The 26285-nt window shown below is 47.3% G+C and overlaps 1 protein-coding gene across 1 annotated transcript in view; it reads right to left on the minus strand.

The window, feature by feature from the left end:
- Positions 1 to 26285, minus strand: part of MED14 (mediator complex subunit 14) — a 219484-nt gene that overhangs the window by 155497 nt on the left and 37702 nt on the right. The window contains 4 exon segments of the mRNA XM_033948560.1: positions 580 to 687; positions 2459 to 2587; positions 20143 to 20272; positions 22592 to 22765. Coding sequence (XP_033804451.1) covers positions 580 to 687; positions 2459 to 2587; positions 20143 to 20272; positions 22592 to 22765 — 541 coding nt within the window.

Below are 26285 nucleotides of genomic sequence, written 5' to 3' on the forward strand. Positions count from 1 at the left end.
ATCCAGAGATGGCAGTTCTTAAGTTATGTTATGTTATGAAATTCTGGAGCACAGGTTCTCATCCAAGGAATTCTGTGAAAGAGGAAGGATTGTAATTTCAATAAATCACTGTCCACATGTGACATGTTTGATGTGAACTGAACTCTATGATAGAGTGGGTTGGTATTCTCTTTCAATTTGATTACCACTGGCTCTATGGAGAGAGTTTATCCACTCAAGGCACAGAAGAGGGCAATTCTCCTTAAGCAATGTCCCTGATCTATGAATAAACTAAACTCACAGCATTGCAGACTCAGTTCAATTAGTTTTGTACCTTTCATACCCCCCCAGAAAAAATGATAAAAAATATACAAACTAAGAAAACTGAGCACAGAGCTAGTTTAAACTGCTGTTGAGACAGACATGGGGGAAGTCACTTCTTGTCCTGGATCGGTGGCATGGAATGCTGCTACTATTTGGGTTTTTGCAAGGTATTTGTGACTTGGATTGGCCTCCATGAAGACAGGATACTGGGATAGATGGACCACTGGTCTGACCCAGGTAGGCTATTCTTATGTTCTTAATGATAAAAAAGGATACGTAAGCAGTTGTACATGTCCTGAAGGGGTTTCTCATCTGCAAAAAGTCGGGACTGAACCAGTTGGTGGATGAAGTTGATCTGGATGCTATGAACTAATGCTCGACCATCTATAAAATGCATGCAACAAAAAATTAGTCTTGCAGAGAATCAAACATTACCTATACAGATTATTTCACTGGTTAATCTATATGGAAACTAATTATATAAAAAGGGAAAGTACACAGGTGCTCATGTTGCAATTATTTTATAAAAAGTAAAATATGCAATCCTGTTCCTTTTTATAAGTACCCCAGGGAAGGCAGGTGTAAACATTTGCATACCAGTAAGAATCAGAACATACACATTTATTTATTTGGTAACACATAGAACTAACCACTACTGCTACTAATCACTTATATAGCCCTGAAAGACGTATGCAGCGCTGTACATTTTGACATTTATAGACTGCCCTGCTCAGAAGAGCTTACAATCTAATTTGGACAGACAGTATAGGGTTGGAGATGCAGAATCTGAGGTGAGAGGAGTTAAGAGCTGAAAGCATTCTCAAAGAGGTGGGCTGAAATTTATAGATAGGCCCTTCTTGGAAGAGCTTAAAATCTATTTTGGACAGATATGACATATAGGGTTAAAGATGCAAAAACCCAAGGTGAGAGGGGGTTAGGAGTCAAAAGCATTCTCAAAGAGGTGGGCTTTTAACTGGGCCTTGAACTCTGCCTGAGACAGAGCCCACGGTAGGGATTCAGGCAACTTGTTCCAAGCATACGGCACAGCAAGGGAGAAGGGATGGAGTCTGGAGTTGGCAGTTGTTGAATCCTGTGAATCCTGCCCCAACTCCATCTGCATTATGTGAAACTGGCCCACTCTTTTCTGTCTGTAGAACCCCAGGACAACTTTATAGATCTGCTCATGTGTGTGTAGCAGCTCTGGTACATGCAGAAGTTGCTTACAAAGTTATCCTTTTCATGTGCAGCCAGAAGTATCCCTAGCTGTTAAACAGAGAATATAATACCAGACACATAGGCCCAGATTCTGTATAGGACGCCCGGTCTCAGAAGCCGACGGGCATCCTATATGCTAGAATCGAGCCTAAGGCTGCCTAAAATAAACCTAATTCTCTAACCAACAACCATGTTACAGACGCCGGTTAGAGAATTGGGTTATTGTAGACACGGCTGCTAAGCTTATCATGGCAAGGGATCTCTCTAAATTTAGCAGCCGCCAGTCCCCCCACCTCCCCAAACAAACACAGCAGGAGGGTTGCCCAATCACTCCTGCCCGGAACACCCCTCACTGTAGACATGCCCCCCCCCCCACACTATCCTTGAATGTTGGCCAGCCGGACAGGTCTTCTTACCATCCAGCCGGCAGGCCTGTCTCCATCAAAATGAGGTGGGGAATGCACTGGGGAGGGGCCTAAGGCCTGATTGGCCCAGGCACCTAAGGCCCCTCCTATGGGCGGGGCCTTAGGCACATGGGCCAACCTAAGATTCCTTAAGTAATTGATCAGTCCTAATGTGAACAGGTAGTTTATTCCAAATTGTAATAAGAGTTGAGCTGTCATTTATACCATACTCATTTAATCTGAGGAAAATGTATTAATACAGTACCACATAAGTTGGTGGAAAAATAATGCAAATAAGAAAAAAGCAAAATTGGATTATCTGAAGAGTCAGTCTGCAATATACGATGAACTGAACTATGCAAGCTGATTTAAACTTAATTTACCTCTCAACCATTAACCAATGAAGATTTTTATACTTTCATATCTTTTTAGAGCAAAAATTAATCTAATCGTAAATTGTATTAGGGGAATGCAAGACAGATCTCATTTTAACTGAATATTTATGATAAAAAGTGGGAAAAGTATTTGCTGTTTACCTCCAGTTTCTTTATCTTCTACCAGTATTTCCAGTTTAAGGAGGCGCCAAGGAATATCAGGATCATCTCCCATCACTGTCAATGTAGCTTCAAACTCACCTTCAACACGAAATTTCACACGTCCGTTAGCTGTAAAATGGATAACAGTCACTTCTTGCACCGCTCTGTGTGTGGATTCCAAGTTTTATTTAAAATTGAATTAAACACTTATATAGATTTCTAAGCAATTTACAATTAAAATCAGGGTTAAAATACATAGTTCATACAAGACTACCACTGAGAGGAACAGAGGGGAAGAAGGGTAGAACTAGAAATGTAATAGAAAAGGAACCAGATAAGGTAAAAACAGAAGGAGGGGTAAAGACTGAGTTGTCACTGTGGAAGAGTTAATTAAATCTGGAAAAGAGCTCTATGTTTGGCGCTAACTTAAGCTCTCAAACACATCATTAAACAATAAACTTTTTAAGAGAGCCCTTAAACTTATCTAACCGTGTTTCTGCTCTGATAAAAGAAGGCAGGTTATTCCAAGTTTGCGGAGCAGTTACTGAGAAGATTTCTGCTCTTCGTGTACTAATTATTTTTTTTTAGAGGGAATAGTCAAAAGATTTTGATCAGCCGATCTAAGGAATTTTGATGGTGTATAGGGAATGAGGAATTTGTCTAAGAGTGGTTGCTTCGTTTGGTGAATTTTGAACATTAATAGTGCCAGTTCAAACAAACATCAATTGAGGAAAATATACTAAACACTTTCAAGAAACAGCACAGCAAGGAAAAATCCAAAGAAGATAAAACAATGTACTCACTACTAGAGTTAATGCCCTACGCCATCTACAACCAAGAAGAAAAACTCTGTCCTACTGCCCCCTATTCTCAATGACAAAATAGCTATTAAACCACTTAAATTCTATTTTCTCCATTCTCCATATATACTTCCTTATATGAAGTTTCACATGTATTGATATTCTGCTACTAGACAACTATCATGGTGATATACACAAAGCAAGTCAACAGTGTATGTGTGATATCTGGACACATGACAACATTATGTCGTTATTATGTATGTTTTTTTTTATTGGCCATGGATTGTAGGTTGTGCGGTACATAAATTATTGACTACAATACAATAAAAACAAATTATAAGATAGAGGTCTATAAAATACTGAGTGAAGAGGAAAGGGTAGATGTGAAACACTTGTTCACACTTTCCAAAACTACTAGGACTAGGGGACATGCGATGAAGCTACTGAGAAGTAGATTTAAAATATTTCTTCACACAACATGTGATTAAGCTCTGGAATTTGTTACTGGAGAATATGGTGAAATCAGTTAGCTTAGTAGTCAATATATTTGGGAGGTGGGGGAGGGAAAAGAGAGGGGGGGTTGTTTAAATGGGGGCCTGGGTTAGTAAGGAAATATTTAACTTTAAAAATTTTTAAATTTGGGTAATGGTGTCTATTCATGGTAATTTAAATAAATCTAAATATTCATGTTGGATTATGTTTTTGGGAATAAAAATTTATAATGGAGATAACCATCAAATAAAAAGGAAAAAAAATGCTGGCCTTTTTGAAACAACAGAATGCTGACATATTATATACAGGAGACGTACCTATCAATGATAGAATAAAAAAGTTAGAGGGGGGTTGGGTGAAGCAATGTTTTTCTCCCTCTGCAATTGGGAAAAAAGCTGGGGTTGCCATACTAATAAACAAAAAATGTACAGCTAATTTTCAATTGATTGATGCTGATCTAATGGGTAGATGGATACATGTGAAAATGAGCATGGGAAATAATACCCTGGAATTGTTTAATGTATATGCCCCAAATTCGAGTCAAGGTGAATTTTTTAAAGAGTTGCAACAAATAATACTCCCACTGGCTGCTTCTAATTTAGTAGTGGCTGGAGATTTTAATGCTGTAATGGATCCATTATTGGATAAAAAACCAAGTAAAATTATGAAATCATTAGGATTAGATAATTTAGTGCAATCTTGTGATTTGAAAGATATATGGCGGATACTTCATTTTGATGATCGGGAATTTTCATTTTGCTCACAAGTTCATAAATCTTTTTCAAGAATAGATTATATTTTTATCTCAAATCAAATAGTACAAGTGACAAAAGCTTCCATAGATCCAATCATTTTATATGATCATGGTGGTGTATGGATTGAATTTAATTTCGATAAGCAGGATTATAGTAGGTCTGTATGGAGATTCGATAATACATTGATTGCGGATTCAAATTTCCTTGAAGAATTTAAATTAAAAATGATTGAATTTTTTCAAATTAACATTACAGAAGAAATTACAATAGAAACATAACGGGATGCATTTTAGGAAGCGCCTAAAAACACACCTGTTCTTGAAATACCTAAACAACTGACCTGCTCTTCTCTCTCTCCTCAATAACGGTCCTCCTGACCTCTTACCCTTTTCCTCTCTCCCCTCTTAAGTTCGCATAGAACTCTTGGTTCTGTGATATATATAAACTGTTATTATTATCATATCGTAATTTTCGCTGTACTTTTCAAATTGCACGGCCTTCTCCTAACAGGCCCACTTGGAAATTTCTTCCAATCTGTATACCTTATACTCTCACTCAGCAAATTGTATATCTATAATTTTGCTTCCTTAATGTTTCTGCACTCTATATTTCCTCTGACTATCTGCACATTGTAACTCGCTGAATGTCCAGCTCTCTTGATTGTAAACCGCCTAGAAGTCGCAAGATTATGGCGGTATAGAAGAATAAAGTTGTTATTATTATTATTATTATTATAAAGCTACAATGAGAGGTAATATTATTTCATATTCAGCATTTCTTAGAAAACAACTTAAAAAACAATTTTATAACTTGGAAAAAGAAATTAAACAGCTGGAATCTAAATTAATTGATAAATGGGAACAAAATACTCTACGGGCTCTTTTAAAAGCAAAGGGTAAATATAATGAGTTATCTTCAAAGTTGGTAAGGAAAGACTTGTTTTACCAACAAACTCCGTATTATGGAAGTTCAAATAAGGCGGGAAGACTATTGGCAAATTATCTTAAAGCAAAGAAAAGAAGAACAAAAATTGTTGCAATAAAGGACGAGAAAGCACAGTTACTTACCGTAACAGGTGTTATCCAGGGACAGCAGGCAGATATTCTTAACGCATGGGTGACGTCACCGACGGAGCCCCGGTACGGACACTTTTAACTAGAAAGTTCTAGTTGGCCGCACCGCGCATGCGCGAGTGCCTTCCCGCCCGACGGAGGAGTGCATAGTCCCCAGTTAAGATAAGCCAGCTAAGAAGCCAACCCGGGGAGGTGGGTGGGACGTAAGAATATCTGCCTGCTGTCCCTGGATAACACCTGTTACGGTAAGTAACTGTGCTTTATCCCAGGACAAGCAGGCAGCATATTCTTAACGCATGGGTGACCTCCAAGCTAACAGAGAGGGAGGAGGGATGGTTGGCCATTAGGAAAATAAATTTTGTAACACAGATTGGCCGAAGTGTCCATCTCGTCTGGAGAAGGCATCCAGACAGTAGTGGGTAGTGAACGTGTGAACTGAGGACCAAGTGGCAGCCTTGCAGATCTCTTCGATGGGCGTGGAGCGGAGGAAAGCCACAGAAGCAGCCATAGCTCTGACTCTGTGGGCCGTGACAGCACCTTCCAGTGAGAGACCGGCCCGAGCATAACAGAACGCAATGCAGGCAGCAAGCCAATTGGAAAGCGTCCGTTTAGAGACAGGACGACCTAGACGATTAGGGTCGAAGGACAAAAAGACGAGCGGTGACGAGCGGTGGGCCCTGGTACGGTCAAGGTAGTATGCAAGGGCGCGCTTACAATCCAGCGTGTGTAACGCCTGCTCCCCAGGATGAGAATGGGGCTTAGGGAAAAAGACAGGCAACACAATGGATTGGTTGAGGTGGAAGTCCGAGACCACCTTGGGAAGGAATTTAGGATGGGTACGCAGAACCACCTTGTCATGGTGAAAAACAGTGAAAGGTGGGTCGGCAACCAGTGCATGCAGCTCACTAACCCTCCTGGCAGAGGTGATGGCAATGAGGAAAAGCACCTTCCATGTCAGAAATTTGAGTGAAGTAGTGGCAAGAGGCTCAAACGGAGGTTTCATGAGGGCTGATAAAAAGCACAGTTACTTACCGTAACAGGTGTTATCCAGGGACAGCAGGCAGATATTCTCACATGTGGGTGACGTCAACTACGGAGCCCCAGCGCGGACAGCTTTTCAAGCAAACTTGATTGAAGTTTCAAGTTTGCTACACTGCACCACGCATGTGCATGCCTTCTTGCCCACTAGAGGGCGCATCCCCACCTCGTGGTCCTCAGTTCCATAACCAGCAAAGAAGCCATCCCCGGGGAGGAGGGCGGGTTGTGAGAATATATGCCTGCTGTCCCTGGATAACACCTGTTACGGTAAGTAACTGTGCTTTATCCCAGGACAAGCAGGCATGATATTCTCACATGTGGGTGACCTCCAAGCCAACCAAAAAAGGGCAGGTGGGAGGATGGCAATTTAGGAAAACAGGTTACGTAACACCGACTGGCCAAACCGGCCGTCGCTTCTGGACAAAGTGTCCAGACAGTAGTGGGAGGTGAACGTATGAACCGAAGACCAAGTGGCAGCTTTACATATGTCCTCCACAGGAGTAGACCGGAGGAAAGCAACAGAAGCTGCCATAGCCCTGACCTTATGCCCCGTGACTCGACCATGGAGCGTGAGACCAGCCTGAGCATAGCAAAAAGAAATACAAGCAGCCAACCAGTTGGACAAGGTGCGCTTGGAAACAGATGTCCCAACCGATTAGGATCAAAGGACAAAAACAATTGAGGAACCTTCCGATGAGACTTGGTACGTTGGAGATAAAAAGCCAACGCCCTCTTACAGTCAAGCGTGTGAAGCGCAGCCTCTCCAGGATGAGAGTGGGGCTTCGGGAAAAACACCGGAAGAACAATAGACTGATTGAGGTGGAAATCAGACACAACCTTAGGTAGAAATTTAGGATGGGTGCGAAGAACCACCTTGTCATGATGGAACACAGTAAAGGGCGGGTCCGCAACCAAAGCCTGAAGCTCACTAATCCGACGAGCCGACGTGAGCGCAAGTAAAAAGACCACCTTCCAAGTGAGAAACTTAAGAAGAGACTTATCAATCGGCTCAAAAGGAGGTTTCATCAGCTGAGCCAAGACCACATTAAGATCCCAAACCACAGGAGGAGGTTTCAGAGGAGGATTAACATTAACTAAACCCCTCATGAAACGAACCACCAGAGGATGAAGAGAGAGAGAACGTCCCTCTAGATGCCGATGGAAAGCGGCAATAGCACTGAGATGTACCCGGATGGAAGTCGTCTTCAGCCCAAACTTGGACAAATGCAACAAATATTCCAGAACCGAGGACACCGGAACCAAACTCGGATCCAGATGGTGCGAGGCACACCAGGATGAAAATCTGGTCCACTTCTGGGAATAACAAAGCCGAGTCGAGGCCTTGCGTGAGGCTTCCAACACCTCCCTGACCGCCGAAGTCAGGGGGAAAGAAACCAAGCCGTTAGATGTAATGACTGAAGATTGGGATGCAACAGCGAACCCCGACTCTGAGACAGCAGAGAGGGAAACGCAGGCAGAAGTAGAGGCTCCCTGGTACTGAGTTGAAGAAGCAGGGAGAACCAGTGCTGACGAGGCCAACGAGGCGCAATGAGAATCATAGTGGCTCTGGATGACTTGAGGTGAACCAACGTCCTCAAGATCAGAGGAAAAGGAGGAAACGCATAAAGGAATCTCCCCTCCCAGTCGAGAAGGAAGGCGTCTGCCTCAAGACGGTCCTGGGAGTAAATCCGTGAACAATAGAAGGGCAGTTTGCGAGTCTCCGGGGAGGCAAACAGATCCACCTGAGGAGTCCCCCAGCGGTGGAAGACCTCGCGCAGGACTCGGGAGTTCAGCGACCACTTGTGCGGCTGCAGAAGACGACTGAGTTTGTCGGCCAGGCAATTCTTCTCTCCCTGAATGTAAACCGCCCACAGGAAGATGTTCTGGGAAGTCGCCCATTCCCAAAGGCGCAAAGCTTCCCTGCACAGGGACCAAGAACCCGTCCCCCCTTGTTTGTTGACAAAATACATCGCCACTTGGTTGTCCGTCCGTACCAGGACCACCTGATTGCGCAGCAGATGACCGAACGCGCGAGCTGCCAGAAAAATGGCGCGAAGCTCCAAAACATTGATGTGACAAAGACGGTCCTCCGCCGACCATAGCGCTTGAGTCCGCAGACCATCAAGGTGAGCTCCCCACGCGTACTCCGAAGAGTCCGTGGTCAGGACCTTGCGATGTGGAGGGACGAGAAAGAGCAAACCCCCGGAAAGATTGGAAGAGTTGGTCCACCAATGGAGCGATCGTCTCAAGGAAGGAGTCACCGTTACAGGAAGGGAGAGCGGGTCTCGATCCTGACGCCACTGGGAGGCCAAGGTCCACTGAGGGAGTCTCAGATGCAATCGGGCAAACGGCGTGACATGAACTGTTGAAGCCATGTGGCCGAGCAGAATCATCAGCCTGTGTGCAGAAACGGAGCGCTGCCGCAAAATCTGACGGGCCAGGCAAAGCAGAGCCTCCAGTGTCGACGAGGGAAGGAACGCACGAAGGCGAACCGTGTCCAGCACGGCCCCGATAAACTGAAGGGATTGAGCCGGGCACAGCTGCGATTTGGGAAAATTTACCTCGAACCCCAGACGCTGAAGAAAAATGATAGTCTGTCGGGTTGCTGATAACCCCCTCCCGGGATGAAGCCTTGATCAGCCAATCGTCCAGGTAGGGGAAGACCTGCAGCCCCTGAGATCTCAGGGCAGCCGCGACTACCACCATACACTTCGTGAAGACCCGAGGAGACGAGGCCAGCCCGAAGGGAAGGACGCGATATTGGAGGTGCAACTCCCCCACCTGGAACCGTAAGAACTGGCGGAAGGCGGGATGCACCGGAACATGCGTATATGCTTCCTTTAGGTCCAGGGAGCACATCCAGTCCCCCGAGTCTAGCAGAGGGTACAGGACTGGAAGGGATAACATAAGGAACTTCTCCCGGACAAGGAACTTGTTGAGCCTCCGGAGGTCCAGAATGGGGCGTAAGTCCCCTGTCTTCTTCAGGACCAAAAATTAACGGGAGTAAAACCCCCGTCCCCTTTGGTTAGGGGGCACCGGCTCCACCGCCCGAAGGCCCAACAAGGACCTGGCCTCCGACAGGAGAAGAGGAAGCTGGTCTCGACAGCAAAGAGAAGACCCCGGCGGATGTTCCGGTGGCGTGGATAAGAAGTTCAGCGAGTAGCCCTCGGAGATGATCCGGAGCACCCAAGCGTCCGACGTGATCTCGGCCCAGGCTGGAAGAAAGGCCTGCAATCGGCCCCCAATAGGAAGGGGGTCTTTTGACAGTGCGGAGGGGGCCCGCCCCCAACCGCGCATCACGTCAAAAAGACGCTTTTACTCCTAATTGACCTAAGAATACTTTTTAATATTGGCTCAACCTTATTGTTTTATTCCTTTTAAATAAAAAAAAAAAAAACCAAAAAAAAAAACACTAACTTAAAGATCATCTTTAATCTCAAAGTGTTTATTTGCTTTAGAGATAGCCTTATCTTGTGTTTTGATAAAGTTAAACCCAGCCTTTTGTTTTTCCCTTTTTTCTAACCCAACATTGTAACTTTATTTTATTCCTTACCCCTCATGTATGTTTTGGATGAAATTTATAGTGTAATATGTCAATATTTGTTATATTTTAGTTTCTTGTATATTTCTACTCTGATTATGTACATCGCCTAGAAATTTTTTAATAGGCGATTCATCAAATATTTAATAAAACTTGAAACTTGAAGACGGAGCAGGTTTAGACGCTCCTTGCGCCAGAGGCTTTGGTTGGGACGCTCTGCCCTGCTGCTGGAGACGCCGGGGCGGAGGCCTGGAGAAGGCCGGCGTCGACTTCTGCGGGTACCGCCGCGGAGGAGGTCTAAACGACTTCTGCGGCGGAGCCCGGGGTTTAGGATGGACCAATGAAGCAATAGAGCGCTCGTGTTCAGACAAACGCTTGGTCGCCGCCTCCAAGGATTCATCAAACAGCTCTGAGCCAACACATGGAAGATTGGCCAGACGCTCCTGCAAGTTTGGGTCCATATCCAGGGTACGGAGCCTTGCCAGGCGGCGCATCGCCACCGCGAAGGCGGACACACAAGAGGCGAGCTCAAATGCGTCATACACAGCATGGAAGAGGTAGAGACGCAGCTGAGACAAATTGGACATAAAGGCCCCAAAATCCCCTTTATGGGAATCTGGCATGACTCCATGATACCTCGGCAACGACTTCACCATCTGTCTCAAATAAGACGAGAAGGTGAATGCGTAATTCAGGACCCTGGTCGCCATCAAAGAGTTGGAATAGAGGCGACGACCAAACTTGTCCAAGGTCCGTCCCTCCCGTCCGGGGGGAACCGCCGCAGAGACCCTGGAAGGCTGCGACTTCTTCAGAGCTGACTCCACCAGTAGGGACTGGTGGGACAGCTGTGCCTTATCAAAGCCCTTGCACTGGACAGTGCGATACTTGGACTCCATCTTAGAAGGCACCGCTGTGACTGTAAGAGGGGAGTCAAGGTTCCTCAAAAAGGTCTGGGTAAGAACCTTATTGAGAGGGAGCCGAGGCGTCTCTCGGGGGGGGGAGGGCAAATCCTGCTCCTCCAAAAACTCCTTGGTGTACTGCGATCCTGCTCCCAGATCAAGGTCCAAAGCCCGTCCCATATCCAGAACGAATCTAGAGAAAGAGGAGGGCTTTGAAGGCGGAGAGGGAGATCGAGACGAGCGCCTCGCCAAGAAGGAAGGAGAAGCCTCGCGTGAGTAACGAGGTTCCTTCCCCGTGCCAGACCCCGAACCCCAAGAAGCCGCACCGAGCGACCTGGACGGGGTCGGGGACCGCCCATGCCCCGAGGAACCCCTTCGGGAAGTCCCCGGGGTATGGGGGACCGAGGTACGCCCCTTCCGTCTTGGCGAAGAGTCCCTTCGAGCACTCAACCTCTGAAGAACGGAAAAGCCTCGGCACAGGGTCTCCGCCCCGGTCAGCGAGGAGCGACCGCGGCGTCGAGGAGAGGCCCGTTGGCGTTTGGGCTTCCTCGACCGACGCTTCGCCCGAAGCCGACCCGAGGGCGAGGAACCCCGGGAGGACCTCGACGAGGACGAAGAGGAAGAGATCCTCCGAACTCGCCGCACCTTGTCCCGAGGCCGCACACTCCGCTCAGGCTGGTCAACCGAGGGCGAGGGCAAGGTCGGGGCTGAGGCCGAAACCCCCCCCCCCCCCCCCCCGGGCCCGAAGCTGGGGCAGTCGAAGCCAAAGCCTGCTGAAGGTGCGCGAGGGCCCCGGACAGCTCCGAGGCGATGAGAGCCCGGAGCAAGTCCTGGAAGACGGGAACCCCCATCATAGTCGGCAGATCCGGGGCCGTCGGGTGCTCCCTCGAGGGCGACCTCGGTACCGAGTATTCCCGCGGGGCACCCGACTTTGGCGCTCGGGGCGGGGCCGAGGACGACCCAGCCGCCCCCGTCGAGGAACTCGAGAATGGCTTCTTCGAGGCTGAAACTGAAGAAGGAAGTGAGGACTTATCCTTCGCCGACTTCGGGGTCGAAGACACCGGCTTCGATGCCGCGGGCTCCCGGGGCGAGGACGAAGGAGTCGAGGCCGAGGTCAAGGCCGGGGCCGAAGCCGAGGCCGACGTCGAGGCCTTCCCCACCGCGGGGTCAACGGCAAAAAGCTCCGCCATCCGAGCCCGACGGCGCCGGAGAGCTCTCTGCTGGAAAGTAGAGCACCGGGAACAGGCGTCGGTTGGGTGCTCCGGGCCCAGGCAACGCAAGCACCACCGGTGAGGATCGGTGATCGAAAGGAGCCGATCGCACCGGGTGCACCTTTTAAAGCCCGTCACAGGACGGGACATGGGCCCAAAAACCGGCCGGGAACAAGCGAGGTCCCGCGGCCGCGGCTACCGGGAGCCCCCGGAGCCGAACGGAAAAGTTTTTTGTTTGTTTTTTTTTTTGACGAAAACTAAAGGAAATAAAAGAACAACAAAGAAAAACACAGCGACCGAGTCGAACAAGGACACAGCCGCGGTGACAGAAGGCAAATACTAAGAGCACAATTTCCACAGGGCTTCTGGCTCCGCGGAAGAGAATGAACTGAGGACCACGAGGTGGGGATGCGCCCTCTAGTGGGCAAGAAGGCATGCACATGCGTGGTGCAGTGTAGCAAACTTGAAACTTCAATCAAGTTTGCTTGAAAAGCTGTCCGCGCAGGGGCTCCGTAGATGACGTCACCCACATGTGAGAATATCATGCCTGCTTGTCCTGGGATAACCACATTCAGGTCCCAGACGACTGGAGGAGGCTTCAGAGGTGGTTTGACATTGAAGAGGCCTCTCATGAACCGGGAAACCAGGGGATGAGCCATAAGCGGTTTTCCGAGGATAGGCTCATGAAACGCAGTGATGGCACTGAGGTGGACTATTACCTGGCACCTTAGACCTCTGCTGCCTTGCCTCACCAATATTTTATGTTTAATTTTAAACTTTTAGCCTTATCCTGTTTTAATTGTTTTATTGTTTAACCTGAGCGACCCCCAAACGAACTCTGCCAGCCGAACCCCCCGAAAAATGCAACCAAAAAATCAAAATACACCATACAAAAGAAAAATAAATGAAATACTTATCTGCAAATGAAAAAGTCACAAAACTGCAACGCAGAAAACCGCGCCAAGAGACCTCAGCGTTTTTGTTTCCGTCGGGGGACAGGTTCCTGAAGAAGGGCTCCTCCCCGAAACCAGCGCGGTTGAACCTTCTCTCCTGGCGCGGTTTTCTGCGTTGCAGTTTTGTGACTTTTTCATTTGCAGATAAGTATTTAATTTATTTTTCTTTTGTATGGTTTATTTTGATTTTTTGGTTGCATTTTTCGGGGGGTTCGGCTGGCAGGGTTCGTTTGGGGGTCGCTCAGGTTACATTGACTTATTTACATTGATTTATTCAAATGCGTCTCATAGGGGTGACGCATTTCTTTACTGGGAGGCTGCTAAAGTGGTATTGCGGGGTGAGATCATCGCTTACTCTAGCCGAAAGAAAAAAAGGCGCGACCGTCAGGTGCTCCGGCTGGAACGCCAGGTTCAGGATGATCGTCGCCGCTATGGGGCTCATCCCACCGGAATCAATAGAGCGTTATTATTGGCTTCGCAGTTGTCGTTGCGGGAACTATTACATGATCGGGCTATGAAGTCTTTGGCATACTATAAATTTCAACTGTATTTGCATGCTAATAAGAGCGGTAAGCTTCTGGCAAATTTGATTCGACGTGCTAAGGGGTTTTCCCCAATTCTCCATCTCCGCCGGGCAGATGGTGGTTTGGTCCACAAAGATGAGGATATGGCGGCGGTGTTTCATCATTATTTCCAGGAGTTGTATGCTGCTCCACCGGTTTCTTCGTTGGCGGGTGATCTTTATTTGGATCAGGTCTCTCATCCGGTGGTGACAGAAGCTCAGAATGCGCGTTTGCAAGCTCCTTTTACAGTTGAAGAGCTATCGCTGGTTCTTGGTAGTTCTCCGCTGCAGAAGGCGGCGGGGCCCGATGGCTTTCGCAGTGAATTCTATAGACTTCTACTTGCGGACGTGGCCCCAGTTCTGGTTGATGTGTTTAACACTGCGGTACGCGAGGGGGCTCTTCCGCCTTCTCTTCGGGTTGCTCAGATTGTGGTTCTACTTAAGCCCGGCAAGGACCCATTACAGGCCTCCTCGTATCGCCCCATATCCCTGTTGAATGCTGAAGCTAAATTCTTTGCTAAATTGTTGGCCAACCGGTTGGCGGGTATTTTGCCCTCACTGGTGGCGGAGCCTCAAGTTGGGTTCGTCAAAGGTCGGTCGTCCACTCGCAATTTACGTACTATATTGGCTTCGCTGGAGTGGGTGGAGCGGGAGCAGGTTTCTTCTTTGCTGGTCAGTTTTGATGCCCATAAGGCCTTTGATAGGGTTTTGTGGGATTTTTTGTTTTGTACTCTTCAACATTATGGTATGGGAGGTTTCTTTAGTGATGCGGTGGCTGCGTTATATCATGATCCGCTGGCTAGGGTGCTGGTTAATGGAGTTTCTTCGGCGGTGTTTCCAATTCAGCGGGGTACTAGACAGGGTTGCCCCTTGTCTCCTCTTCTTTTTGTGCTCACCTTGGATCCCTTAATTCGCGAAATCTCTGCTAATCCGGCGGTTCGGGGTGTATCTCTTGGCGGCCGAGAGTTTAAGATTTCGGCATTTGCAGACGATTTGTTGGTTCATTTGACCTCCCCGTGGGAATCCTTTCCTGCTCTTATGTCGCTTTTTACGGAGTATGGCGATTTTTCGGGCTTCCAATTGAATTATGATAAATCTTTGGCATTAGCTACGGCCGAGGCGGTGCGCTTGGAGTGGCCGGGGCAGTTTCCTTTACGGTGGGCGGATGGCGTATTCAAATATTTGGGAGTGCAACTCACGAGCAGTGTGGGACGGTTATATCGTGCTAATGTAGATGTTTTGTTGGCCGCTACGGAGGGTTGTTTTGCAAAGTGGATGTCTCTACCTCTCTCTTTTTATGGAAGGGTTCAGTTGTATAAGATGGTTATTTTTCCCCGCTGGTTGTATGTACTCCAGTTGCTGCCTCTTTGTCTGCGTCGTAGCGATCTTCAACGGCTTCATAGGCAGCTGACCCGATTCCTCTGGCAGGGCAAGAAGTCTCAGATATCGATCTCTTATCTGTTCGGCTCGGGAAGGATCGGTGGTGTGGGGCTCCCGGATATTGGCCTCTATAATCTGGCTTGCTTGTTGCGATTTTTGGGTGACTGGTGCTTACAGAGTGATGACTATCTTTTTCGGGACTTTGAACATGCTCTTTTCTCTCCTTGGCACTTGTTTTCGCTGTCTCAGTTACCTGTTCGCCTCTTGCCTCCCGCGTTCCGTTCTAGTTTCATCCTTAGGTCGTGGCGTTTTTCTTGGAAGGCATTGGTAGGGTTACTGGGGGGGGACCATCAAGTTTCGGATCAGTTGACTATACGGGGGAATCCGCAGTTTCTGCCTGGCTGTGATAACTCGGTCTTTGTGCGATGGACTGGAGAGGGGTTTCTTCTTCTTGAGCATTTATTGGATGAGGAAGGGGCGATGAGACCTTGGGGAGATTTTCCCATGCTTCATTCTTTGGGTGTGGGAGGTCTGTTTGCGTACCGGCAAATTCATCATTATGTGGGATCCTTGGCGCGCCCGGGCTTACGGTTCCGATTGGGTAACCAATTTCGTCTATTTTTTGCCCAATTTTATGCTTGTGGCTTGACGGTGTCTGCGTTGCATGGGGCTTTGCGGCGGCTTACTCCTCAGAAGTCTTATACGGCTCTGGAGAACCGCTGGGGTAGAGATCTGGGCATACCTGGTGAGTCCCTGAACTTTCCTTCCCTTATTAGTCGTATCTCTTCTATTTCTATTAGTGCAGAACTGAGGGAATGCCAATTTCGAGTGGTGTATAGAGCGTATTTTTCCCAAGAGCGGGTCCACAAGGTTGGGGGCATTTCTTCTCCAATCTGCCCTAAGTGTACACTGGGTTGCAACTCCTTTTTTCATGCATTTTGGGGATGCCCTCGAGTGAAAGTCTTTTGGAGAGCCGTACTCCGCTTTTTGGAGTGGCTGGTTGGTCACGCTATTCCGATGTCTCCGGTAGGCTTGCTTTTGGATAGATATGAATCTTTGCGAGTGCCTGCTCGGAGACATCGGTTGCTGATCCGGAAGGGTGCTGTTATAGGAAAGAAGATCATTCTTAGCGTTTGGACGCAAGACATAGCGCCTGCTTACTGGGCTTGGAGGAATCGTTTTCATAATTTGATGCTCTTGGAGCAGCGCCATGCTCGATTATCTGTCCGGCGGTCGAAGATTTTCCTGCAGACCTGGGACCCCTACATTTCCTCGCTTTCCCCTAGGGCCAGAAGTATGGTCTTGAATTCACTCTGTTGTTGATACCTTATGCTCTCAGCTGTTTTCCCCGGGTTGGTGGGTGGATGTTTGGGAGAGTGTGGAAGATAGGTATGAGTGGTTGGACGTATGTGGAGTTCAGGGGGTAGGGTGGGATTACACATTGTGGGAGGGAGGATGGGAATTGGTTCTCTTGTTTTGTTTGATCTGTGCTGAGCGGCATAAGCAAACAGCTTGCTCAGCATAATCCTTTCTTGCTGGGGGGTTTTTGGGTATGGAATGGGTCTCATGGTGTGGGTTTGGGTTGGGGTGGGGGATTGGGATTTGGAGTGGGTGGGGAGCAGTGTTCCCGCTAAGGTGCGTTGGCCTGCGCGCGCGCACAAAATATTACATCGCAGCGCAAAGTTTCTCTTCACAGCGCACACACGCGTCGCAAAGGTAAGGGGAGGTAAGGTAAGGGGACGCATTGGGGGGATTGCACTTCCCCACAATTGCCATGCTTCGGTTCCTCTTCTTCCTTCCTTCCTCCCCCCCCCCCCCCGCGGGACCCTGCGGCACCATCAACTCTTACTCCCTCTAATGTCGGCCCTGCAGCTCCAGACTTCCTCGCACCTTCTCCCCTCCCCCTTTGGATCGCTATTATTTTAAATGTTATAGCCGCGGAGCTGTATCCATCAGTGGAGATGTCTAACCTCGGCCTGCCCCGGAACTCTTACTGCAACAGTGACTTCCTGTTCCTGCCTAGACGGGCGGCTGCTGCAGTAAGAGTTCCGGGGCAGGCCGAGGTTAGACATCTCCACTGATGGATACAGCTCCGCGGCTATAACATTTAAAATAATAGCGATCCAAAGGGGGAGGGGAGAAGGTGTTCGGAAGTCTGGAGCTGCAGGGCCGACATTAGAGGGAGTAAGAGTTGATGGTGCCGCAGGGTCCCGCGGGGGGGGGGGGGAGGAAGGAAGGAAGAAGAGGAACCGAAGCATGGCAATTGTGGGGAAGTGCAGAGCTGCAGGGAAGAGTGTTGCGGTACCCAGCTGGAGGGAGAAGGAAGATGAGGGAGGGAATTAAAGGAGATGCCAGGGCTTGGAGCATAGGAGGAAGGTATGCCAGTCTAAGGGAAAAGGAAGGGGGAGATGTGAGAGCATGGAGGGGGAACGAAAGATGGAAGAAAAGGAAAGGAGAGAGATGCCAGAGAATCAGGGAAGGGGAGATACCAGACTATGAGGAGAGGTGTGGGAGAGGGAAGGCGAGGAGAGAGATGCCAGACCAATGGGGTGAAAGGAGAGATGGAAGGGGGAGGCATACAGTTTCTGGAAGGGGCATAGAAGGAGAGAAGATGCCATATAGGGGAAGAGAGACGGCAGACAGTGAATGGAAGGAAGAGAGTTACAAGAAGATGAGGAAAGGAGAAACCACAGAAGACAAAGGTAGAAAAAAATTTCTATTTATTTATTGCTTTAGGAGACATGTGTCACTGTTTCTGTGAAGCATTGTATGCAGAGTCCAGCTTCTTGCTGGTTCAATTTAACCTTTGTCTATGTATTTTTATTTTATCCCCCCTTTTACAAAACTGTGAAGCGTTTTTAGCGGTAGCAGCTCTGATGCTCAGAATTTTATGAGCATCAGAGCTGTTACCTCCGTAGCTAAAATCCACACTACAGTTTTGTAAAAGAGGGAGGGGTTAGTTTGTGATTACATATTCCTTACTAGGCGAAGGTGTTTTCTGTGTTCTGTGTGTTCGAAAGACATGGTTTTCTGTTAGGATTGACGGTGTAGGATTGATCTGTGCTGGTCTGGCTTGTTTAGTTTTACAATGGGTGTATTGATGTACTGCTCACTGCAATATGTAAGATGCTGCCTTTTCCTAGGTACTCATGTGTGACGTGTGGTTTGTTACTAAAAATCATGTTTTTCTTACAGATGGGGGGGGGTGCCAAAAAATGATGGGCCCCGGATGTTACATATGCTAGGTACGCCACTGTATGTAAAGATACCAGAAAGCTGGCGTAGCAAAAACTTCTAAGTTTTGAGTATTTAACCCTCCCACAATCTCACGGGCACTCGTTTCAAGTTTATTGAGATTTTGATTTAAACGCAATATCAAATATTTTCAATGCATATAACAAAAATAAATTTGGGGAAATAAATAAAACCATTTGAACCAGTGTTCCCGCTAAGCTGCGCTGGCGTGCGCTGGCGCACAAAATATTACATCGCAGCGCACACGTTTCTCGTCACAGCGCACGATCGGAAGAGGCGTACGGCAGATGGCAGGGCGGCGAGAGGAGAATCGGGCGAGTTGGCTCATAACTTGCTGGCGCCCGATATTTTTGGCTCACGGTGAAAAAAGTTTGCTCACAACACCCGCCCGCTTAGAGGGAACACTGGTGGGGAGTGGGGGGATTCTTTGGTTGGGGTGAAAATGTGTTTGATGGTACATTTGATGTTCGCGACCTTGTTGTATGGTCGTGTTGTCTTGTGTGTTTCTTGATGTTGTGCCAATAAAACATGATTTATACTACATTGATTTATTCACTTGTGGATTTATTGGTTTAATTGGTGAAAGTTTTGCTTTGATTTCCAGCACACTCAGGGTGCTCCATGATGGTTTGCGGGTGGGGGCTTATCGCCTCTATCTAGAAGTGAAGTGTTGGAGCTAGACTCCTATCGCTGATGGTTCACACTGAGAGCACCCTTCACTTTGATCTCATTCACACGATACTGAACGTGGTTTGTGTGTATAGTCTGTGTTCCTGAGCGTCCTCCGAATGAACCTTGATGTGACTAGGTCTGCCTTTATGTGTTGTTGCTAGTTTAGGGTTTTGGCAGTATTGGAGTGTAATCCTTGTGTTTAATTTCTCTATTTTTTCAGCAGCAGTAAGTCACTGCTTCGGCTGACCCTGATCCAACTACAATACATCCTATCTGGCTGACACAATTTGGTTCAGAATGGGTTTTATTCTTGTTTTTCTCCTCTAAATCTAGGGTGCGTCTTATGGTGCAAAAAATACGGTAACTGCAGAAGCATATTTAGGTCTTTTTTAGATGGACTCAGTTGCTTTTTCTTGGTGTTCAAGGCTGGAAGACTCCAACAGAGCTGTAACCTCTACTGATTGCCAACTCCTCACAGGGAAAAGACACACCTCTTACAATGAAGGTGACAGGCATGCAAATCTGTCTTATTGCAGTGGAAATTAAGATCAGTGTGGGAAAAGTGGGAGCAAATCCCAATGCTAAAAGGAAAGCACAGCCTACTGCATTGGAACCTCTATGTATCACACGCTGGATGTGCTGAAGGGCACTCTGCTTTACCCAAATGATGATGAAATTAGCTTGCTTTTGGTTTCAGCGCCTGGGTTAGATATGTAGCCAGAAAAATAATATAGCTGCCTAGCCATTCTCTATCGTTGTTTGTTTGTTGGGACAGAGCAGACAAAGAGACCTACTACTACTATTAATTATTTCTATAGTGCTACCAGACATACGCAGCGCTATACAGTCCCTGCTCAAAAGAGCTTATAATCTAAACAGCCAAGACAGACAGGATGTCATGGGTATAGTTAGGGGGAATGATTAATCAGCTGGCTGGGTTGAAAATGAGTTCCAAAAAGAAACAAAACATTATAACAAGAGACCAAGGGCTGCATTAATTGAAAACTTAAAATATTTACAGAAACACAATGACTAGAAATTTCTAAGACATACCAACTGTGAGATTTGCCAACTGTGGTGGGAGATCTGTAGTTACCAGTCGATGTCGGAGTATTTGATTCAGCTGGTGAAGGGTGGCTTGCTTCTCACTTTTTGTTATTGGATCTGGAGGAATTATCTTATCCTGCCCAAAGTAAAACAGGCCACATCATTTAAGGCAATTCCAACTACAGAAATAACTTCCTAAAAGCCTCCTGGAGAACAAAATAGTTGTTTCAAGAAAAGATTCATCTGGATATAGCAATGGAATAGATGAACCTCTTTGTTCACCCAATGTGCCAGGATACCTCTGCCTCTATCTGTAAGACCCTACATTCTCTCTCGTGGTTGTTCTACAGAAAAGCAGTAGATCAAGAATCTAATAAAATAAAATAGTTATTTTCCTCTCTCACCACCTGTTCCAAGAATTTAGCCCTTAAGTCTGGTTATTTCCAGGTTTTCCTCTGAAACTTCCTCCTTCATATCAAGAACCCTTGTCCTTGAGCTTCCTTTTCTATGGAAACTTGCATCTTCTCTATTTTATGGAAAGTTCCCAGATATTTAACCCACCTTTCTTTTTATTTTCCTGAATGCACAAAGCATCTCTGTAGGGGGATATGGGACAGAATAAGGCAAAACTTCTAGTGAGTAACAGATAATACTGATTATGTTGTTACCCTAACCCAAGGGTAGGCAATTCCGGTCCTCGAGAGCCGGAGCCAGATCAGGTTTTCAGGATATCCACAATAAATATGCATGAGATAGATTTGCATCTCAAGGAGGCAGTGCATGCAAATCCATCTCATACATATTCATTGTGGATATCCTAAAAACCTGACCTGGCTCAGGCTCTCGAGGACCGGAATTGCCTATCTCTGCCCTAAACAAACAGTATTTAATTTTACCATTTAAAAAAAATGTGCCTGATGTCTTAGCCTCAGTTGTACCCATAAAGAGGCTTATGAGATTTTATAGATATGGTTCAGATTTGATATTTTGGGATCATAGAGGTTTAGTCAGGAATGTTGGGTTTTGCCTTTGGTATTGGGATAACTTATTTTACTGTAAATTGTTTTTATCTTTCCTTTATTGTAATTGGCCTTAAAGCCAATTTCGGGAGTAGAAGCAGAATGTAAAAGTCTACTTAAATCAAATCAAATCAGTAAAGGTAGTGTGTGGAAAAACATGAGCATGGGCAGACAGATCTGAGGCTCTTTGTAATGTAAATTTCTACTCTCTGCCATTAGCACTGCTATCAAAGCATTTCAGTTATCACTTCAGTACCAAGGTCATCATGAATAGAAGTTCAAATGTGCATGCATTATGAGAAGAACGAAATAGGAATTCTCTCCTTCTCAGCATTAAAGAAGTGGCAGCACATGGAGGAGTATCCAGCTTTCATTCTAACTGCAGTTCCTTGTAACTCTGGGCAAGTCACTTAAACCTCCACTGTCCCAGATACAAATTACCTGTTTCTAATATACAAGCTGCTTTGTCTATAACCACAGAATACCAATCCCAATTTGCTACAAGGCTCCTGGACTTCTGTCAAGCATCAGAGCAACTTCCATGCTCAGAATTCAAGCTAGCTCATTGTTCAACCAGTTGAAAGTGCCTGAAAACCAAAGAGCTACTTTGCTGTTGAAGGGATCATCGATATGGTGTCAATAGCAGCTACGGGGCACTGGAAACCGTCAATCCTAAAGTAATTGAGAGTCAAGGCAGCACAATCTGGCTTTCAGTACACCTGTCCTGAACTGGACGACGGGACATGCATTCTCCCAAAGGCCTCTTCCATGGCTCAGGATATCATCAATTCAGCAAAAGTAACCAACCAAATCAAGTGAATTATGTGCTCAATGCAGAGCCCTAATAGAAATTCATTTATCAGCCCAATTTCAATTATGTGCAGTGAATACCTAATGTCTGTAATCAATAAATTGGCATTTTGTAAAAACAAAACAAAAACAACTCCCAAGAACAAAGTTTGTATGTATAGAGAAGACACAGTGACAGAATTTGTCGCCGTCCCCATCCCTGTGTCATTCTTGAAGGAGAGAGGGAAGAATATGAATGGGCACAACCACTGACCCTCAAGCCTTGCACTGAAGAATATTGGTGTAGAACAGGGGTCTCAAAGTCCCTCCTTGAGGGCCGCAATCCAGTCGGGTTTTCAGGATTTCCCCAATGAATATGCATGAGATCTATGTGCATGCACTGCTTTCAATGCATATTCATTCAGGAAATCCTGAAAACCCGACTGGATTGCGGCCCTCAAGGAGGGACTTTGAGATCCCTGGTGTAGAAGGACCGAGGTTGAGAGAGACACTAAAGAATGACCCCAGATTGTTTCCCACGGTTATCCGCGGGGACAGGGACAAATTCTGTCACCGTGTGTCCTCTTCAAATCCTAAAATAGCCAAGCCCCCTTTTCAAACAATGTAAATAAACAAAGGTAACTCACTCGAATACAGGTTGGCAGGCGCGGGTAAGACCCTGTGGTAAGCACATCAATGGCATATGGAATAGCAAAACTGGGCAAGCGAGCGTGAACCAGGGCATCCCTGGCCAAGGAAGCCAAACGGTCAGCAGTGTCCACAAACAGAATAGCTTGCTGATCTAAAAAGCTCGATATCATCTGCAGAACAAAAGAGCAATGTACTTTGTTTTCACAACTCAAATTTTGAGAATATTTAACATAGTAGCACATTCAGATCCTAACTACAACACTAAGGGCTCCTTTTACAAAGGTGCGTGAGGGCCTTAATGCGCGGAATAGCACACGCTAGCCACTACTGCCTCCTCTTGAGCAGGCGGCAGTTTTTCAGGTAGCGTGCGCTAATCCGGTGCATGCACTAAAAACGCTAGCGCACCTTTGTAAAAAGGAGTCCTAAGTATGTTTGGTTCAAGCAATAAAAAAAATATCATATGACTAGGACCTGTTATAATATCCAAGATCTGGGAAACCTCAGTGGGAACCTTCTAGTCCAGCTTATTTAGACCAAATTCAGACCAGGTTTCAGGATAACATAGTAAATGATGGCAGATAAAGACCTGAACGGTCCATCCAGTCTGCCCATCCTATATAATAAAGAGCTAGCCGCGCATGCGCACTCCTTTTTGCGTGTTCTGTGCGCTGTAGGTCTGTGGCCACAGGAGTGCGCATGCGCAAGTCCCCAGCCTTGACCGCGGCTTGAGGCGGCCGACAGGAGCGGCGGATGGCGGGAGGAGGGCTCATGGTCCTGCTGCCGCTGCCGCTCCTGTTCACAGCAGCCTGCACGTCGCCGACTCCCCCGCTCCCGCAAAAACCGCTACCGCTCCTGTTCTTCCCCTCCCTCCAGTCACCGCTGCCATTCATATTTAAAATGGCCTGCTGAGGTTCGCGGCCGGCTGTAGTGAACCTCGCAGGCCGCTCTCCACATGGTAGCACGTTCCCTCTGACGCGATCGCGTCAGAGGGAACATGCTACTGAGGTGGACAGCGGCCTGCGAGGTTCACTACAGCCGGCCGCGAACCTCAGCAGGCCGTTTTAAATAGGAATGGCAGCGGTGACAGGAACCATGGATGGAGGGAGGGGAAGAGGAAAAAGAAGGGCCATGGAGCAGGCAGGAAAGGGGGCTGCTTTGGGGGGAGGGGTGTGCTGGAGGGGAAGAGGAAAAAGAAGGGCCATGGAACAGGCAGGAAAGAGGGCTGCTTTGGGGGGAGGGGTGTGCTGGAGGGGAAGAACTGGAGGGGAAGAGGAAAAAGAAGGGCCATGGAGCAGGCAGGAAAGGGGGCTGCTTTGGGGGGAGGGGTGTGCTAGAGGGGAAGAACTGGAGGGGAAGAGGAAAAAGAAGGGCCATGGATCAGGGGGGAAAGGGGGCTGTTTTGGTGGGAGGGTTGTGCTGAGTGCAGACAGCAATCATGGGGGGGGGGAGGAACAAAAGGGGGCCATGGAGCAGGTAGGCATTGCAGAACAGGGGGAGAGGGAAAGGGAGCTGATTTGGCAAGCAGGGGGGCCAGGGAGACAGACAGAAAGAAAGACGGACAGACAGGGGACCAGGGAGAAACACGGACACAAAAAATGACAGAAAGACAGCGTCCAAAAAGCACAGTTACTTACCGTAACAGGTGTTATCCAGGGACAGCAGGCAGATATTCTTGACTGATGGGTGACGGCACCGACGGAGCCCCGGTACGGACAATTTTAGAGTGATTGCACTCTAAGAACTTAGAAAGTTCTAGTTAGGCCGCACCACGCGTGCGCAAGTGCCTTCCCGCCCGACAAAGGCGCGCGGTCCCCAGTTAGGATAAGCCAGCTAAGAAGCCAACCCGGGGAGGTGGGAGGGATGCAAGAATATCTGCCTGCTGTCCCTGGATAACACCTGTTACGGTAAGTAACTGTGCTTTATCTCAGGACAAGCAGGCAGCATATTCTTGACTGATGGGTGACCTCCAAGCTAACAAAAAGAGGGACGGAGGGAAGGTTGGCCATTAGGAAAACAAATTTTGTAAAACAGATTGGCCGAAGTGTCCATCCCGTCTGGAGAATGCATCCAGACAATAGTGAGATGTAAGAGTATGAACTGAGGACCAAGTAGCAGCTTTGCAGATTTCCTCAATGGAAGTGGAACGGAGGAAAGCTACAGACGCTGCCATAGCTCTAATCTTGTGGCCCGTGACAGAACCTTCCAGTGTCAGGCCCGACTGAGCATAACAGAATGAAACGCAAGCAGCAAGCCAATTGGACAGGGTGCGTTTAGATACAGGATGACCCAACTTGTTAGGATCAAAGGACAAAAACAGTTGAGGAGATGATCTGTGAGGTTTGGTGCGTTCAAGATAGTAAGCCAGAGCACGTTTACAATCCAAGGTATGCAAAGCCTGTTCACCTGGATTAGAATGAGGCTTTGGAAAAAATACAGGTAGGACAATGGATTGGTTAAGATGAAAGTCAGACACAACCTTAGGGAGAAATTTTGGATGTGTACGGAGGACCACCTTATCATGGTGAAAAACAGTGAAAGGTGGATCGGCCACTAGTGCATGCAGCTCACTGACCCTCCTGGCAGAAGTGAGAGCTATAAGGAAGACCAGTTTCCAAGTAAGAAATTTGAAATGCGCTGTGGCCAAAGGTTCGAAAGGAGGCTTCATTAAAGCAGAAAGAACCACATTGAGATCCCAGACTACAGGAGGGGGCCTAAGAGGTGGTTTCACATTGAAAGGGCCCCTCATGAACCTAGAAACCAAAGGATGAGCCGAGAGGGGTTTTCCATGTACCGGCTCATGAAAAGCAGCAATTGCACTAAGGTGAACTCTGATAGAAGTAGATTTAAGGCCAGAGTCAGACAAGGAAAGAAGATAGTCCAACACCAGTCCCACTGCTAGAGACATGGGATTATGGTGATGTAAGAGGCACCAGGAAGAAAACAGAGACCACTTCTGTTGATAACACTGAAGAGTGGCTGGTTTCCTGGAAGCATCAATGATAGAACGGACAGGCTGAGAAAGGAGAGAATGAGCCGAAGTCAGCCCGAGAGAAACCAAGCTGTCAGGTGCAGAGACTGCAGGTTGGGATGCAGAAGGGACTGTTGATGCTGAGTAAGCAGAGAAGGAAACAGTGGAAGAGGTATGGGTTCCCTGGAACTGAGTTGAAGTAGAAGGGAGAACCAATGTTGCCTGGGCCACCGTGGAGCGATGAGAATCATGGTGGCCCGTTCCCTCTTGAGCTTGAACAATGTCCGCAGCAGGAACGGTAGAGGGGGAAATGCATATAGGAAGAGACTGGTCCAATCCAGGAGAAATGCATCGGGCGCCAGACGGTGAGAAGAGTAGAGTCTGGAGCAAAACAGGGGCAGTTGATGGTTGTGGGGAGCTGCAAAAAGGTCCACTTGAGGAGTGCCCCATTGAGAGAAAATGGACTGAAGAGTCATGGGATCGAGAGACCATTCGTGGGGTTGAAGAATTCTGCTGAGATTGTCTGTTAAGGAATTCAGTTCCCCTTGAATGTAGACAGCCTTCAGGAATAAGTGACGAGCTGTCGCCCAAGACCAAATCCTTTGGGCTTCCTGACACAACAGGCGGGAGCCCGTCCCTCCCTGTTTGTTGATGTAGTACATCGCAACTTGATTGTCTGTGCAAATGAGTAGTACTTGAGGGAAGAGAAGATGTTGAAATGC

This window comes from Geotrypetes seraphini, chromosome 6 (assembly GCF_902459505.1).
Source record: "Geotrypetes seraphini chromosome 6, aGeoSer1.1, whole genome shotgun sequence".
Taxonomy (NCBI): Eukaryota; Metazoa; Chordata; class Amphibia; order Gymnophiona; family Dermophiidae; genus Geotrypetes; species Geotrypetes seraphini.